Genomic DNA, 19,671 nt, shown 5'->3' with positions numbered 1-19,671 from the left:
GTAAAAGCACATAAAAAACAAGACTATATATTATCTGAAATAAACATCTTATGCTTATAACATCTAAACACATTACCATTTGAAATTTGATTTGTCTTTGGTAAAAAAATTGAAAATAATCAACTTGGGGTAAAGGCCCATGGTAAAGAAGAAATGGCATATATGTATGTATGTGCCTGGTTTATTACTTCTCCAAATGCTCAGGAAGAGTTAAAACTCAAGGAATAGAACACACATGGGGAATAGATAGGATTAGGAAAAGATTAAATTTATTTTTTTAGACATTCAAACAATAGGGAATTATGTGTTCTTGTTTTTTTAAAAAATTATATTTTTCATTTGAGTCTTATTCCTGTATAAAATATTTGAAAATTTTATATTCAAATAAAAAACATAAATTTGCATTCCTCTAAAAAAATGGACAACCATTTATAACCTCCATCCATACATACACATTTCTTCCACTTTCTTATTCAAATGCACAGATTTTCTTTTATTCAGACAATGTTTCTCTGGCAAATGCCATAAAATTTAGAGTCACAGTCTTCAGAACTCACTTGATTTCCTGTTGTGACAGCACAGTTCATACTATCAGTTAGTCCAATAATTGAAAAGCTAGGAGATAAAGGGCAGACTTTAGAAAATTTATCTTAAATTTTCTTAAATTTCTTAATTTTTCTTAAATTTATCTTAAATTTTCTAAACATCAAAGTGTGGTGGAAAAAAATTTCAGAGGGATATCTCAGGAGTGAGGAGTCCCACCTCACACCAGGCCCACCAGTCCAGGGTTCCAGTGCCAGGAAGATAAGTTCCCACAACTTCTGATTACAAAAAACTGTGGGGATTAGGTTGGTGGGAGAAACTCCTGGAGTCCCAAGAAGTTCCTCTTAAAGAATCCACACAGAGACTTCTCAGACTCACTCCTTATGAGCTCCAGCACCAGGGTAGCAGCTTGAAAGTCACCAGTGGCATACAGAGAGAAACTGAAGTGTGGGTCATCAAGGTGAGCAGAGGCCATTGTCCCATTTCCAAACCCTCCCCACCCAGAACCACAGAGCCAGCAAGCTGGTGCCATTATCTGGGATTCCATCAAACTATCTAACACTGTTTGACCCACCTTGGAGATCCCCAGAAATTCCACTCCACCTGACTTCAGGACCCACCCAAGCTGCTTTTCCATATAAATGGCTGATGTTGGCTCATGCTTCACAACACCTAAATCTTCTCAAACAAGCAACAGCCAGCCTCAATAAGCCTCTAGCACCTGTACCTCTTGTTAAGTGGCCTGAGGCCCTGAGCTAGCAGCAGCCGGCCTACCTTCAAAGCTTGGCTTTGCCTGGGAATCTCCAAGCCCAGCACAAGCAGCAGCTGTCTCAGATTGCTTATGACGCAGACAGGGTGATCCTGGGCAAAACATAGGTGGGGGTGGACCTTGCTTGCACCACCCAGGAAACCACAGAGACAGTGCACCCAATGGACAGCTACAGAACATGTTGGAGCACTTCCAACCTGCCCCCACACAGCTCATCCTCCTTGTAGGGTGGAGGTTGGTGGTAAGTGGTCACAGCCAATCATTACAGTTGACTGTGCTCATTAAATCCTACCCATTGACCTGCCAACAGTAATCAAGGCTCAACTACAAGAGGAGGGTGCACTCAGTGCACACAAAAGATGCACCTCTAGTACCCACCTTAGGTGCTAGGGGAGGTTGTGCCACTGGACCCAATAGGACACCTACTACATTAGGCCACACTACCAAATCAGGGAGGGAGTCTAGCAGCTCTACCTAATACACAGAAACAAACTCACAGAGGCTTCCAATATGAAGAGATGAAGAAACATGGCTCTAATAAAAGAGAAGAACAAAACTCCAGAAAAAAAACTAAGCAAAATTGAGATTAAGTGATCTACCGGATGCAGAGTTCAACACACTGGTTATAAGGATGCGAAGGAGGAAAAATTAGGACAACCGTAATAGCATGATAAATAAAATAACTTTTTTAAAAAACAAGAGATATCTTGCCCTAACAATACCCTGGTTTCCAAATTAAAAAATAAAAAGTGGGGAGGGGGCAGCCTACACATTTCTTACTAAGTTTTTCAAAGACTACCATCAAAATAGGTATAAAAACTGAGTAGTATTTCATGCTTAAGCTTTATATTCATGAAAGATGATGGATATTAGAAGCATAAATATCTAGATTGAAATGAACTATCAGTCCATGGCTTTTGCTTTAACTTGCAAGGTTTCCAGTGTTCTTTGCCCAGTCTCAGCTACTCTAGTCATGTAAGGTGAAAAGAAAATGGGAGCGCAGAGGAATACAGGTAAATGTACATGACACTTAAGAATTTTAAAGCACTCTTCCACTCATTACCTCCTGTTGTTCACACAAGAACATTGTGAGAGAAGCTTCATTCTCATATCAACAAGCTTGAGAGAATTTTTAAGGGCAAAAGTTTAAATTTAAACCTTCTTTTTGAAAAAATAAGTTAGCATTTATTGAGTGCCTCTTCAAAAAGTACAATTTATTGTAATTTGTTTAATCCTTTTTCATCAAATATTTTTATTGTTCTGTTAGAGTTGTCCTAATTTTCCCCCATTCATCTCCCCTGCTCTGCCCAACCCTTGCTCCCACAGTCAATCCGCACCCTGTTGTCCATGTCCATGGGTCATTTATACTTGTTCTTTAACTAAGCCCTTCCCGTTCTTTCTTCCTTTATCCTCCTCCCACCCCCCTCTGGTCACTGTCACTTTGTTCCTTGTTTCCATGCCTCCAGCTCTATGTTCCCTCATTTGTTTCTTTTGTTCATTAGGTTCCTGTTATAGGTGAGATCATATGGTATTTGTCTTTCACTGACTGGCTTATTTCACTTAGCATAATGCTCTCCATTTCCATCCATGCTGTCACAAAAGGTAGGAGTTCCTTCTTTCTGCTGCCTAGTATTCCATTAGGTAAATGCACCACAGTTTTTTGATCCACTCATTTACTGATGGACACTTAGGCTGTTCCCAGCACTTGTTATTGTAAATAATGTTATTATGCACATAGGGGTGCATAGGTTCTTTTAAATTGGTATTTCAGGGTTCTTGGGGTATAACCTCAGCAGTGGAATGGCTGGGTCAAAAGGCAGTTACATATTTGATTTTTTGAGGAAATTCCATACTGGTTTCCACAGAGGCTGCACCAATCTGCATTCCGACCAGCAGTGCACTAGTGTTTTCTTTTCCACACATCATCACCAGCACTTGTTGTTTGTTGATTTATTCTGCTGTTTGTTATTTGTTGTTTGGCTATTCTGATCAGTGTGAAGTGGTATCTCATTGTGGTTTTAATTTGCATGTCTCTCATGGTTAGTGATGCTGAGCATCCTTTCATATGTCCCTGGGCAATCTGTATGTCCTCCATGGAGAAGTGCTTGCTCAGGTCCTTTGTCCATTTTTTAAATTGGATTGTTTATCTCCCTGGCACTGAGTTGTATATGTTCTTTATATATTTTAGGGATCAAATTCTTGTCCGAGGTATTGTTGGCAAATATGTTTTCCCATACAGTTGTTTTCCTTTTCATTTTGAAGATGTTCTCTTTAGATGTGTAGAGGCTGTTAATTTGATGTAGTCCCATTTGTTTATTCTTTCCTCCATTTTTCTGGCCCTAGAGGATGTATAGGTGCAAATATTGCTGCATAGGATATCTGAAATTTTACTGCCTATGTTTTCCTCTAGAACTTTTATGGTGTCATGGCTTATGTTTAAGTCTTTCATCCATTTTAAATTTATTGTGGTGTATGATGTAAGTTGGTGGTCAACTAACTTTCTTTCTTTCTTTCTCCCTTCCTTCCTTCCTTCCTTCTTCCTTCCTTCCTTCCTTCCTTCCTTCCTTCCTTCCTTCCTTCCTTCCTTCCTTCCTTCCTTCCTTCCTTTCTTTCTCATTCCAGATCTCACAGCACCATTTTTTGAAGAGGCTAATTTTACTCAATTTTATGTTTCTTCTCCCTACTCAAATATTAATCAAACATACAAACATGAGTTAATTTCTTGGCTCTCTATTCTGTTGCATTGATCTATGTGGCTGTTCTTATGTTGGCACCAAACTGTTTTGATTACTGTGGCCTTGTAGTATAATTTGATATCACATATTGTGATCCCTCCTAGTGCATTCTTCTTTCTCAATATTGCTGTAGCTATTTATGGTTATTTTAGGTTCCATATAATGTTTGAAATATTTGTCCATAATCTGTTAAATATGTCACTGGTATTTTAATAGGGATTGCTTTACATCTATAGATTGCTTTGGGTTGTATGGATATTTTAAATATGTTGATTATTTCAATCCATGAGCACAGTATGTACTTCCATTTGTTTGGTTCTCCTTACTTTCTTTCTCCAGTGTTTTGTAGTGTCTGAGTACAGGTCTTTAACTCCTTGGTTAAGTTTATTCCTTGTTACTTAATTTTTCTTGTTGCTATAGTAAATGGGACTTTTCCTCTAGTTTCTGTTTTTGATATTTCATTTTTGGTATACAAAAATGCACTCATTTCTGTATATTGACTTTATATCCTGCTGTTTGCACAAATTCACTTATTAGGTTGAGTAGTTTTTTGGTGGAGCCTATATAGTTTGCTCTATATACTATTATGTCATCTGCAAGTAATGACAGTTTTATTTCCTCCTTTCCAGTTTGGATGCATTTCATTTCTTCTTCTTCTCTGATCACCATGGATAGAACTTCCAACACTATTTTGAATAAAATGGGGAAAGTGGACCTCTTTGTCTTGTACCTGATCTTAGGGAGAAGGCTTTTTTTTTTAAGATTCTTTTTTAGAATTTTTAATTCTCTTTAAATTCTATTTTTTTTAGATTTTATTTATTTATTTTTAGAGAGGGAAGGGAGGGAGAAAGAGAAAGAGAGAAACATCAATGTGCAGTTGCTTGGGGCCATGGCCTACAACCCAGGCATGTGCCCTGACTGGGAATCAAACCTGCGATGCTTTGGTTTGCAGCCCACTGAGCTACGCCAGCCAGGGCTGGAGAAAGCTTTTAATATTTGCCCATTGAGTATGATGTTGGCTTAGGTTTCTCATATATGGCCTTTATTATTTGAGGTATGCTTCCTCTACTCCCACTTTGCTGGGCATTTTTATCATGAAATGAGAACTGTACTTTATCAAATGCTTTTTCAGCATCTATGGATGTGATCATGTGATTTTTGTCATTCATTTTATTTATGTGGTGTACTACGCTTCTTGATTTGCAAGATTTGACCATCCTTTCATTCCTGGGATGAATCTCAATTGACCAAGGAGTATGATCTTTCTGAAGTACTGCTGGATCTGGGTTGCCAATATTTTGTTGAAGATTTTAGCTTCTATGTCCAGTAGCTACATTGGCCTGTAGTTTTCTTTCCTGGTTGTGTCTTCATATGGTTTTGGAATTCGTTTAACAATGACTTTTTAAAAAGAGTTTGGGAGTCCTCCCTCTTCTTGAATTTTTTGGAATCGTTTGAGAAGGGTAGGAGTTAGCTCTTCCTTAACTGGTAAAATTCACCTGTGAAGCCATTTGGTCCAGGGCTCTTTGTGTGCCAGGAGTTTTTTGATTACTGCTTCAGTTTAACAATTGTTATCAGTCTATTCAGGCTTTCAGCTTCTTCTTGATTCAGTTTTGGGAGATTGTATTTTCTAGATATTTGACAATTTCTCCCAGGTTGTCAAATTTCTTGGCATATAGTTGTTACAATTCTTTGTATTTCTGTGGTATTTGTTGTTATTTCTCCATTTTCTTTTCTTATTTTATTTATTCTAGTTCTCTCTCTCTCTCTCTCTCTCTCTCTCTCTCTCTCTTTCTCTTTCAGTGAGTCTGGCTAAAGGCTTGTCAATTTTATTTATTTTTTTCAAAAAGCCAGCTCCAGGACTTACTGGTCTTTAGAATTGCTATTTTAGTCTCTACATCATTTAAGTCTCCTCTGATCTTGATTATTTCCTTCTTTCTACTCACTCTGGGCTTTCTTTGCTGTTGTTCCTCCATTTCTTATGGATACAGACTTAGGTTATTTATTGGAAAATTTTCTATCTGTCTGCAGTAAGCCTATATGGCTATGCGCTTCCCTCTCTAGACTGTCTTTGCTGTGTCCCATAGGTTTGGGGCTGTTGTGTGTTAATTTTCATTTCTTTAATGAAACTTTTTGTTTTCTTCCTTGATCTCATTGTTAACCCATTCATTATTTAATAGCATACTATTCAGTCTCCATCAATTTCAATGTTTTGAGTTTTTTCTTTGAGGTTGGTCTCTAGTTGCAAGCCTGAGTGATCCAAGAAGATGGTTGATATCATTTAAAGTTTTTTGAGCTAGCTGAGGCTTGTTTTGTGATGTATATGTGGTCTATCTTTGAAAATCTTCCATGTGCATTTGTAAAAATGTATATTTTGCTTATTTGCAGGTAAAAGGTTCTGTATAAATCAATTAAGTCCATTTGATCTAGAGTGTTGTTCAACAACACAATATCCTTGTTGATTCTTTGCTTGGAAGATCTATCCACTGTTAACAATGGTCTATTAAAATCCCCTACTATGAGTGTGTGGCTGTCGACATCTTTCTTGAAGTCCTCCAAGATTTTCCTTATATATTTTGGTGTTCATATGTTAAGCATATATATATTTACAAGGGTTATCACTTCTTGATGAATTCTTTCCTTAAGTATTATATAGTGTCCTCCTTTGCCCCTTTTTAATTAATTAATTACATTACTTTTCTATAAATAAAACAGCATCATTATACCATTCCTCTCCCTCAAATAATGACTTACTCTTTTTGTTCCACAAAAGGGTGTTCATTTATCCACATCCATTGGTTTTCTGGGGGCATAATGTATAGTCCAGTCCAACTAGGATGTCCAGGTTTTAAACTCTTCTGCATGAATTCCTACAAAAAGAATAGTTCATTCATTTATTCACTTATTCATTTATTCAAAAACATACCAATGCCTTCTACAGAGTAAGGCACTGTGCCAGGCATTAATGAGGACGTAAATAATTATTTCTTTCCTAAATAGTAGGCTTCTTATCATAAACAACAGTAATTATATTAGGGATCATGAATGTTCAGATCGATGACCATAAACTACCCACACTTATTAGAACTGCACCTAACAATTCTTCCTGGAGCACTTAGATTCCATGTTTGATTCCTCACCAGCTCTTTCAAAGTGTGAATCACTGGCAAATGTGCCTGGAGCTTTGTGCAATCACGTTGACTCTCATTCCAAGTTTTAGAAGTCATCAAAAACTTGTAACACTTCCCTTGGTTCAACAGCCAGGCATTTGGGCACATATAATTGTCTCCTAAAAGAAAATGCAAGAAAAAGTTAATAAAACTCTACAAAATTAATATACTTTGTACCAGGCCAAAAGTTGTCAGTCCTGAATAGTTACATTTTTGCCAAAACATAATTTAAAGACTCAGGATAACTGGATTCTAATTTCAGCTGTACCAGTACATAACTAAAAGGTATAAAATAACCTCAAATATCCCTCACAGTTTAAATTTGAGGGGAGTTATTCACTTACTATTATTAGTGAGAAGGAATCATTTGGATCAAGTGATTCCATTAGGTGAATATTGATAGAAGGTGAATGAAGTACAGTTTGGAGCTGCAAAATATATTAAAAGTAGTCCAAATAATCAGTGTAAGATGTTAAAACACCTACCCATGATTCAAAATGTGGACACCAATTGTCCAAAGAGCTACTGGTGTTAACTTAGCTTCCAGTCTTATCTTCTATACAAAGAAATATTATGGGGATGAGGGTGGAGAAAAGAAATTTATTTAGCTATTTGGTATCAATTCTTGTCTCAATTTTTTACATAATAATAACAAACGTATTTACAAAATACATCTATTATATATTTTTACGTGATAACACATATAACCATTATTGTGGGTTTCTAAGCACCTAGCATATATTTATGTTTTAAAATAATTATAAAATAGCAGAACATGTTAAATGACAAGATTGATATATAAGCAGTATGAGATATTATACAGAATCTTGACCCATTTTTTCCAACAATAAATGGCAAAGAAAAAATAAATAAGTAATGAGGACCTGAAGATTAGGAGATTCAAGAGACACCAAGGTGTTTTAAACATATGCAATTGTGGTTTTCCTTTTGATTATGATTTTAACAAATCAGAGGAAAATAAGAAGACATTTTAATGGTGACTAGGTAATATATATATTAATAAGTTAGGCATTGTGGTAGACAGAACTCTAAAGTGGTTCCCACGATTCCTGCCCCTGGGGTACATGGCTCATGTAATTCCCTCGTGTAATGAATCTGAGTTGGGCCTGTGACTATGATGGGATATCACTTCCATGGTTAAGTTTTATTTTATTACAAGGTAAAGGGATTTTGAAGACAAAAAAAGAGTCCCCAGTCAGTTAATTTTGAGTTCATGAAAAGAGAGATTATAACAGAAGGGCATGAGTTAGGTATAAGACCTTATAAAGGAGACTGGGCCTTCTTTGAAAAGAGAGAGAAGTCCTATTGGCTCTGAAGAATTAAACTTTCATGTCCTGAGAGTCTGTGCAAGAGTACATGATGGCAAGAAAATGCAGGAGCTTAGAGTAGCCCTGGGTGAAAACCAGCAGTAAAGCAATGACCTCAGTCCTACAACCATAAGTAACTGAATTGTACCAACAACAACGTAAGTTCACAGGAAGAACCTTAGCTCCAGAAATGTGTGTGGTCTGGAAAACACCTAAACTACATGCTGTGAGACCCTGAAGAGGAGACCTAGTTAAGCTGTGCCCATGCTCTCAACCCATGAAGGTTGAGTATTAAATAATTTTTTATTTAAACTGGTAAATGTATGATAATCTGTTGCACATCAAGAGAAAACTAACACAGGAGTTATAATAATGTTGTGATTGAGTTAAGCACAAGGAGCCTTTAACTGTAAGAATCATGTACTGAAATATTTAAATATTAAATGGCATGATATCTGGTAACTGCTTTAATACAATCTAGTTTGGGAGTGTGTTAATGGAAGAGATATAGATGAAATAATACTGACTATGTACTAACAATTTTTGAAGCTATTTGAAAGGTACTTAGTTTTACTTCTACTTTTCATAATAAAAATCTAAGAATATAACAAAAAAACTTTCTAAAATAGATGTTATTGTCACCCCCAATTTATAGAGGAGAAATTGAGTGATATATTGAATAATTTTCTCAAAGTCATACAACATAAATATCGGATCTAAAGTTCCAATCTAGTTGTTTGTCTCCATAGGCTATCTGGTCAACTGAAGCATTATTATATTGCCTTATAATATAATATGCCTGCATATTATATTACTTGGTGTATTAGTCAGGGAAATAGAACAGAGAGAGAGAGAGAGAGAGAGAGAGAGAGAGAGAGAGAGAGAGAGAGAGAGAGGAACTTATTTCAAGGAATTGGCTCACATGAAGAGCAGGTTGGCAGGCTAGAGACCCAGGGAAGAGCTGATGTTGCAACTGGAGTCTGGAGTGTGGAGGCTGATTCCCTCTTCCTTTGCAGAACCTCAGTATTTTTTCTCTTAAGCTTTTCAGCTGATTGAATGAGGCCCAGTCACATCATGGAAGACAATCTGCTCTCCTTAAATCTACTGGTTTAATTGTTAATCTCATCTAAAATGTACTTTAACAGCAACATCTAGGTTAGTGTTTGACCAAATATCTGGGTACCATGATATTTTGGTCAAGTTGACAAATAAAATGAACCATCACAGCTGGTTTAAACTACATTAAATATTTACTATGATGCGATTATTATATACCCATTTTAAAGTATTAAAAACCTGATATTTAATCTGTGTAACCAGTTGGTTGAATTTTTTTTATTCAACACATATCAGACAAAAACATTACCTGCTAGACTGTTGGTATTTACATTCTTTGAGAAATCCATTTTTTTATCTGTATTCAGTGCAAAGAAAAAATACAATGAGTAACATGAAGAGCAACTTAGGTATATGAGAATAAAAAAGTGAATGCACTTCTCTTCTACCAGGCTTCTACTCCTCTCCTTCGCCAGAATTTGCCACCTTTTCTAATATTTTTATTCCTTTGAGAGCTAAACACAATTCTAAATATTGTATGCATTCTTAAACCTCATACTTATTACTCCTTTATATATTATTTTTGATGTTATCTTTTTTTGTTCCAGACTCACCCTTTGTATCACACCAAGCATCTTCAGCTTCTTGGTTTCAGTATTCATAAATTGTTTTCATGCAGACTGAATTAATTACTTTCCTGCAACACAGAAGAGCTGATAACCTGCAATGTACATTTCATTACATTCTTGGGCTAGCTTTACTCCATCTAATATCAGCCCCCCTCTTCCTTTATTTGTTCCAAAAGAGTACATAAGAAATTATATTCAACTTAAGTTATATCATGTTCAGAACTACTGCAGTGGTGTCGTTTTATATACATTTAAAAATGTGATGCCAATTTGTTTCTTTTTGCTTTGGCAAAGAACTAATTCTTTATGTAAACAATTAGGATTGTATATTTACTGATTGTGCCCTGAAATATAATGAGGATTTATCTGTCTGTCTATCAGTCTATTTTACCTATTTATCATCTATTTATTATATCTATTTTTGCATTTTCTTCTAAATTTGATGGGCTGTTATAAATTGAAAACTTCTGTTTTTTGTTTGTTTGTTTTTTCTCCTGAAAAATTTTAAACATTTATTTTATTATTTCCCATGTACTTTTTCCCCTCTTCTCTTCTGGAAATTTGTCAGCGATGCTGTCCTTCTGTAACAGGGTGCAGCCAAGAGGGGGGCCCCAAATAGGGATTCGAAATGGGGTCCAGAACTCAAGGTGTTCAGGAAATATTAGGATGTTCTTACCCCCTCCACCCCCCACAGGTGTGGGTTCAGGGAAGGGACAAATGGAGCAGGGCCATTAAGAGCTGTTTCACGTAGCAACAGTTTTGCAGCTAACCTCTGGCATGGTCATTTAACATATCTATAACCTTTAACTGGTTACATAGATATGTTAAATAGCTGTGGCCATGATCTGAGCCAGGAGGATGGAAGTAACTTCCCCACCAAGATGTAACTGGGGGGCTGGTCCCCCATGTTACAGCGCCTGTGTGGGAAGTTGGAGAAGATTGGCTTCATGACATGGGGCCATCCCTACCCAGATTCACGAAGGCAGCCCAGTGAAGCTGGAAGGATATGAGAATGCTGGCAAGTGTAGCCAATTGTGGGAGAAGTGTGGGAGGAGTCAGAAATGGGGCTGCAGAGCAAGATTGGCATGGGGATTTAAATCGAGCCACAGCAGCCAGTGGGAGGAGAACCATGCAGCTTTGCCAGACTGGGGACTCCCACAGTGATTGTGCAGAGAGAACCACATGGCTTTGCCAGAGTGGGAACTTCCGAAGCCCTGAGAGAGAATCACCATGCTGCTTTATCAGAGAATCGCCACTTGACTTTGGCAGAGTGGCAACCCCACTTCCTCGCAGCCCTGGGAGGGAGAACCATGCGGTTTTGCCAGAGTGGGGACCCCTGCAGCTTTAGAAGAGGGAACCACCACCCGACTTTAGCAGAGATCCCGGCGACACGGCTGATGGTGCTGGGAACCAAAGGAGGCCTACCAGATGAGGTGGATTACTGGGAAGAACCGGGGGCTGCCTGAGCCACTGACTTCTATTTCTTTTCCTGAGATACGGTACCCCAGACTGGGCAAAGGGGGAAGGAAGGACTGTGTGGGTTTGTGGGTATTTTAAGGGACTTTGGGATTTTGATGAAGACATTAGGTCACTACTTTAAGTTTGTATAGCATTAAATAAACATTTCCTTTCCTTTTCATGAGTCTCTGGCATTGAGAGACGTCTTTCCTCTGGTGGCAGACATAACAAACCTGGGCAGTTCCTTTCAGTAATAGTATATCGCCCTTGGCCACCCCAGGCTCCCCTTTGTTCTGTAACACTTCTGGGATAATATGTTGAGATTTTATCTCAGATAATCTCGATTTATTTATACTTACTAATATTTTCTGACATTTTTCTCTGTACTCTGAGATATTTGGATAGATTTCATGAATGTTTAGATAGAATGGGCCCAGGATATAACCAAACTATTCAGTAAACCAACATTGCATGTTCCCTGGTTCTCTCCAGAACCAAGACAAGGGGGCCGATACCTACCACCACTCCATAAAAGAGGAGCCCCAGCTCATTTAGTTATACAGCTGATTGTTTGAAAGGGATTTTTGTTGGACTTTTTTGTTTTGTTTCTTTTTTTTGCCATGATATGGTACCAAATACCACTGCATGAGAGGAGCAAGAAGTTGTCAAGAGAGCAATCAAAAAGAACATTCTTTAGAAAGTCTTTTAGTTAACTACATTGCTTTCAACCTTTGTTTCTACCCTACCCATCTCTGAAAAGGAGGTTTTCCCTGGGTTTTGCCGTGAGGAAGACCTTTCATCCCCATTATTACCCTTTGTTCTTTGAACTGTGGTTCTGTCCATTGATTAATTTGATAGCATTATCAATAGCATTATCCCATCTGTTTTTCATTTTTACAAGTTTTTCTTCCTTTTCTACTTCTGTGCTTTTAATTTATGCTGTTATCTTTTACTGTTCTGATATAGAATCTTAGGAAATAGCAGATGTAAATATTTTATGATCAATAATTTGTTTTGAACTGAAAGCCATGAAAAATATTTCAAACTGGTCAAAGTATAAGCACAAATTTACTAGAAACACAAATCTTAAAATTGTCACTAATTTATAAGAATTAAAACCTGCTAAGAAAAAGTATTGTCCCTACTTATATTTCATCAATTTTTCAAGTTTTACTGATTTCTTGTAAAAAGTATCTTTCTCTGAAAGAATGATGATGGCACCAACTATGTAATTTTACTATTTACATTTTACAGAGGAGGAAACTGAGTCACAGGAGAGTGGTGCTGGCCTGTAAATATCACACCTGGTGCCCGAAAGAAACCATTTGCTCCTGAATTTAGGATCTTTTAAAAAAGTTTTAATATTACGGTGTAGTCCATATCCTAGAATTACTGGTTAAATGATTCTTACTTAGATAAACTCATGAAAATGAATAGTCATCTAATATTGAATGTTAAAGAAGTGGACAATTTCATATGATCAGTAATTGATTTCAATATAAGGACTGAATATATTAAGGGATATGATTGGTTGACAACTTCTCAGCCAAAATGCTGTTACAAGTACAGAAGGATTACCTAAAGAAGACTGTTTAGTCTTAGAAAAATCTGACATTTTCTGTTGCTGGAACAGGAAAAACATAAGAACAGATATAATTGCCCAATATAAAATAGATGTTTCACTTCTTTGCCTCCCACAGAGAACTAGCTTTAGGGTTCCTCTACATTTAGATATCTCATTCATGTTCATGTTCCAGGTCGACATTATATATGATAATCCCCATTTTAGCCCTGCATTTTCAAGAATCACAGTTTCAAGAGAAACACAGAAAACTACAGAATCATGCAATGGTCTGGCTATTTCAGAAGAATGAACACAGATTAAACACATTAAATACAACTTCAGGGAGAAAAATCAGGTGCAGGAGTCCATCTAAAATGACTTTCAAACAGGTCATTTTTTTAAAACTAGCACATTCATACATTTAAATTATTATTTTTCAAAGTGATGAGCACATAATAGCCTGTAAACACACATCACTAATTTTTAAATAATATAAGTCAATCTTTAACTATAAGTCTTTAAAAATATGCAGAATAAATATGTTTTATACTTGAATGTTTCTTAATTTTTCTTAAATTGAAAATAATTGTGTAACATGACATGTGAGTGGAAAGTTTAATTTACCAACTTTGGACTACAGTGTGGATCTGATTTTAATATTAAGAGGAATTAAAGATCAATTTATCTTCAGAAAATGCAAAAACAAGTAAGAGCTGCATACTCACTTGAAAAGTTCAGGCCAATCACTGTCATCACAAAAATGAGGATCCCAATGCATCCAACTACCAGAAAAATGCAGTAATAATATCGATACAAGGCGAAATCTGAAAGGTTGAGATTTTTTTCATGAATTTTAGAACTCTTGTGATGATTCACTTTAAAAACATTTTCCTGCCTTGCTTTGTTATTCAGTGATTTTTGATTACTTAAAATTAGTTCTTAAATTAAATATATATTAGGCCTTGGCTGGTGTCACTCAGTAGATTGAGAGCCAACCTGTGAAGCAAAGGGTCGTATATTCAATTCCCAGCCAGGGCACATTCCTGGGTTGCAGGTCAGGTCCCCAGTAGGAGGCACATAAAAGACAACTACACACTGGTGTTTCTCTCCCTCTCCTTCTCCCTTCCTCCCCCACCCTATAAAAGTAATTAAGTTAAATTAAATATATATTATATAGATATATAATTTATAATGCATAGTATTATATGTGTTACATACTAATATATAAATATAATATAAACATATAAGATTTATTTTATATATTACATATGCAATAATACACAATAATTCATAATATATAAATGTGTACATATAATATATTTTATATATCACATATATTACCATATTTTTCAAACCATAAGATACACCAAGGTTTTAGAGGAGGAAAATAGGGAAAAAAATTTCTAGGCAAAAAATGTCGTATTTAATAACATAAATAACATATTTCACCAATGTAAATGTAAACAGAACTCAACAGCGGCATTAACAACCATTATTCCTCCCAAATATGTTGGGGGAAAGGTGTGTCTTATAGTCCAAAAAACATGGTTTATATATAAAATAGAAATTATACATAATATATGATAATACTATATAATGATACTATAAATGGAATTATTTTTCTTTTTTTTAAAGAATATGCACATTTTCTTTTTTTTTTAAGATTTTATTCATCCATTTTTAGGGAGGGAAGGGCGGGGAGAGAGAGAGAGAGAGAGAGAAACATCAATGTGCGGTTGCTGGGGGTTATGGCCTGCAACCCAGGAATGTACCCTGGCTGGGAATCGAACCTGGGACACTTTAGTTCGCAGCCCGCGCTCAATCCACTGAGGTACGCCAGCCAGGGAATTATTTTTCTTAATTTCATTTTGGGTTGTTCAGTGTCAAGTGTATATGTGTTGTGTGTATTATTTATTTTAATGACCCACTAAAAAACAAAAAAAAGGAAAGGAACATTTATTGAAGTCCTGTTATGTATCAGTCATGGTACTGGGAATATTCACCTGTTATCTCACCTTCAGATATGATATATAGTGTACCCCTGACTTTGACTTTTTGGACAAGAATCAGTGCCAGCTTAAGTAGCATAGATCTCCAATTAATGCTGTTTGAACTGAACTTTTGCCATAGTACTACTTTGGATCAGAGTTGGCAGGAATGGCCTCTTTAAAGAGGAATAAATGGGGGAAGTGCCAGCGACATAGGAATATATTTAATGTAATCATAGGAATATTATTTAAATCTAGAAACATTCAAGTCAATTTGTTTTGCTAGTGCCCAAAGAGAAAATCAAGTAATTTGATGCTCAGATTATTATTCCCCAGTTTTTATTGGTTTATAACAAGCACTTAACAAGCACTTAATTCTTCACTGTAGTTATATATCTCACAAATAGTTCTAAGTTGGCAATTTTCAACTGGATTGCCACAAAAATGTTTAAAATATGCAATACCTGACTACTTAGTCAGGGGCACTGACCCCTTTTCCCTTAGGAAAAATTAAAAAAATGACAACAGCCAACACAACAATAACCATTCGCTGTGAATGAATTAAATTATACCTATTTGTGGTCAAATGAGGAAAAACTATATTTTTGGTGTTCTGCAGAATTTTAGTAATTATTTTATGTTTTCTATGAGATGAAAAAGGTTTAAAATTACTGTTCTCAGTCATAATGAAAGAGAGGTCCTTCTCAAATTTGGATATTTTATTTCAATTGATTTTCATCGATTTTTATGGACTTAGTGCATCTCTTTATAACACATAGTTCTAGGGTATGCTGTATATTGTAAAAGTTTTGAAATTTACCCAGTTGTCTTTATTACAAAATAAATCCAAAATGCATTTCTATTTTTTTCTTGCCTGTGGATATTTCTTTACTCAAACAAAAGTGAAAAGACCTCTATTTAGCTAAAAACTCTCAAAATGTACTTCTGCAAGTTATGAGGGAATACCTATTCCAGGCATATTTATCGGAAGTTAACTGATCCCATATGTACATACCAAGAAGAAAAAGTTTTAACTCATTGCCAAATCATATTATAGCTATAAATTAACAATTAATATTCTTTTACCTAAGCTACAATGGGTGAGACCCTTGTGTCCCAAAACTTCTGGACTCCATGTCATTGGCGTCCATGGGGCAATACTACAAGATTACTCTGTGAAACTTATCATCATCACTGCTGCCAGAACACTACTTATGTTGTGATTGTATTTGTTTTATGATGGAAATTTTTTCTTTCTGGACTTAGTAACAAGATTACTTATATCGACCTTTTTTCTATAATTATATTTTATTATATTGAGGAAATATATAATTGTGATAAGTACTAGTGAGAAAAATAACATGTACTATGAGCATAGCAGTCCCTATTTTGCTCTCTAAATAATGCTCAAGTTGCTAATCTCACCTCATGGTTTTACATGTTTTACACAGATCAAATCTACAAATTCATCTCTAAAATCTTAGCTCTCTTTTCAACTTCCACTCTCCAACCTCCTATGAACATCTCCTTTTGCATATTCCATTAATGCTGAAAATATTTTTGCAAATACTTGCACAAGCCAGCAATTTCATGCATCCAGGAACTACCAGTATTTGTTTGGTTTACTCAAGGCTGTAGGTTTTATTGCCCCTTTTCTCTATCCTCAACTTTGACCTCAGACTTGCTAGTTTTCTCTGACATTTTCCCTGATCTAGGTGTTGGTTTTTACTTTAGTTCTTATGCTTTTCTAATCTTGCTTCACTTCTACTCTTATGTGGCTAACACTTTTAGTCTATTCCCATGGTAAGTTTCATATCCATCTTAAAGAATAGGTGTAACTGTCTTACAGTGTGTGCCCAATAACTGGTTGGATTATCTTTACTCATAATTACAAAGAAGCTTAGCAACAAATTTGTGGCAGGCAAAAGCATGTTTACAGAAATGTAATTGTTGCTTAATTGCAGGCCTAATTCATGTTCCTAACCCTATTCTTCTTTCACTAGTAACTTAAAGGACTGTTAACCTCTACTTTATGTACTTACCTTCAAATTTTATATATCTTTACTCACCTGTGTATTACACGGTGGTTTATAAACTTTTTAAAAAGTTAATAATTTAGTTTAACCACTACATCTATGGGGTTTAGAGTCCAATTCAATTAAAGTCCAATGGTCCTAGTTTTCACTAAATAAGTTACTAGTGAAAAAGGAAGTATTAGTTTTCTATTATTGAGACTATGAAAAAGACCTTGGGTCTGCAGATGATGACAATAGTATCATGTTTATGGAAAAAATTTGAATTTGATGGATTGAAACTGGGATAATACATGAACATGTATAGCAATAGTGCATATGGCAGAGCTGTGGTTTTTCCCAGCAATTCTAAAATTTCTGGGCCATGTCATCCCAGTTTTGATCCTGACTATTTTAACATAATTATCTAAAAAATGAATTGTAAACCTACTGGATTTAGAAAACACATGTTGTATATCAAACTTGCCTATAAAACCTGTTACAGCTTGAAAACAAAACAATCTTGACCCTATACAACAGTCTGAAACAGCAAAGATTGATGTCCTCTTTTATTTTCCCCTTTCTCATCCCCAATAGACTGTTCTGTCATTCCATAGCTCCTTTCAGAAGATTAATGAAATACCATATGTATATACAAAAATGCTTTTGTAAGTTGTAAAATGCCATGGGACCATTGCTACTCCCACCATCCTCACTAGATCTTTACTTCTGAGTATCACAGGCATCTTCAACAGATACCATACCCATATAGTTGCTTTGAAGAATCTTGTGTTTTGTAGGAGGAATAATTTTTTGTAAGAATGCTAACTTTGACTCTTTACTTGAAAATTATTTTTATATTCTTATTATACCACATCGAGGAGATTATACACTATCTTATTAGCATTTCCCTGGCCCCATGACTGTAAAAGCACTACTGTTGCGGGGGCGGGGGTTGATTATTGATGCTTATATGAGTCTAAATAAACTTAGCTTATGACCATTTTTTTAAAATCTCAAAATAAAGTTAAATTTAACATTGCAAAATTATTCAAAGATCATTGTTTTTTCCTGAGAGAATAATGCAATTTTAAACTGGAGCCTGGTTGAGGGATAACAATATTCCTACCTTTAGATCTCTGCTGGGATTTGACCTGAGTTTTGCCCATCAGCACCATGTAGCCATCTTCAGCCTTCATCTGCTCAAACGTTTCCCTGGACACTACCTGGAAAATAGCACAAGAAAGTGGAGAAGAGTTTCAGACTTGGATATTTCTCCTAGTACAGTGTACCAAAGGCTAAAAGGAAGTCCAAAAATAGTCTAAAACCACACAGGATGTGTTGGTGAATGAAAATGGGTGGACATGTTAATTTCTACCTAAAATTCTCTATGCTGCAAGATGAAAGTGGCTCTTCTGTTTCATCCTTTTCAACAAATATGTATTGGGTACTTACAGTGTACCAGCCACTTGTGTGCAGTGTACCAGGAACATAAAAGTGAAGAGGACAAACATATTTTCTATCTTTTATATTCTACTGAAACAAAAGAAAACATACATAAATACCAATAAACAAGTAAAACAGGTGCTTGGCTGGATAAGAATAAAGATTTTAAAGGATATTGTCTTTATCATACTTCACTGTTATGCATGCATACACACAGAGGAAAATGTCACTTTTTAGTAAGTCACAGGCCAGTGGCATGGAGCATATAATGAAGGCACAAAGAAAGGTAACATCAGACCTGCATTAAGCCAATTATCATAACAGTAATTTAAATAACTGTCCAAACCTCCCAAGAGAAGTATGGCTATGGTGGTTTAGAAGTATGGCTGAGGTGACTCAAGAAATGATTAGTGCAGAGACAATGGTAAGTTGAATCCAGGAGAGATGAATCCAGCACACTGAGTCCTTGTGTCTATGCATGAAGGTGCTGAAGAAGAACTGTGGGCAGGAAATCAAATTCATTATTTGATTAAGAGTCTACCTTGTTAAAGCCTAGTATTGCCTTCTTCAATGTGACAGTGCCAGTGTAATCCTGTCACCTAGCCATCCTGCTGTCCCACCCAGAATTGGTATCTCATCTGGTACCCAGATTTGCCTATGGCATTTGGCAGATTGAGCGCTCGTTAGTTCCAGGGTGGCCTCGGGTATTGCAAGACAACTTCGTTGATCCCATGCGTAAGATTCATTTTAGCTGCATGAACTGGTTCTGTATTGGTTCATTAATCAAACATCAGAGTGCCTGGAAAAAGAAGCTTCCTGATGCACACAGCACATATCATTTTATCCACTTGATTATTGAAAGTCTCCTCTTCAACTGTGGTTAAAAATTGTGGGTATTTATATGGGAATTAACTTCTTCACAAACCCCTATACATACTTCTCCCCCAAATCTCTCTGTCACTAGTTTTCTAATTTT

At 36.0% G+C, this 19,671-nt stretch overlaps 2 protein-coding genes across 2 annotated transcripts in view; one reads left to right on the top strand and one right to left on the bottom strand.

Moving 5' to 3' along the window:
- Nucleotides 1-19,671, top strand: part of LOC123819361 — a 59,835-nt gene that overhangs the window by 11,106 nt on the left and 29,058 nt on the right. The window lies entirely within an intron of this gene.
- Nucleotides 498-18,457, bottom strand: LOC123819387 (killer cell lectin-like receptor subfamily F member 2). The gene is made up of 6 exons (XM_045839718.1): nucleotides 18,379-18,457; nucleotides 13,975-14,073; nucleotides 9,909-9,956; nucleotides 7,185-7,333; nucleotides 6,799-6,914; nucleotides 498-615 (listed from the first exon to the last, which is right to left on the bottom strand). Exons 1-6 carry the CDS (start codon nucleotides 18,446-18,448, stop codon nucleotides 498-500), a joined length of 600 nt encoding a protein of 199 aa, XP_045695674.1. The 5' UTR covers nucleotides 18,449-18,457.

The sequence above is a fragment of the Phyllostomus hastatus genome, unplaced genomic scaffold, assembly GCF_019186645.2.
Source record: "Phyllostomus hastatus isolate PE091 unplaced genomic scaffold, TTU_PhHast_1.1 phas_contig_308, whole genome shotgun sequence".
NCBI lineage: Eukaryota > Metazoa > Chordata > Mammalia > Chiroptera > Phyllostomidae > Phyllostomus > Phyllostomus hastatus.
Note: the sequence above shows the minus strand (reverse complement) of the source record. Positions and strands in the feature narration are given on the sequence as shown.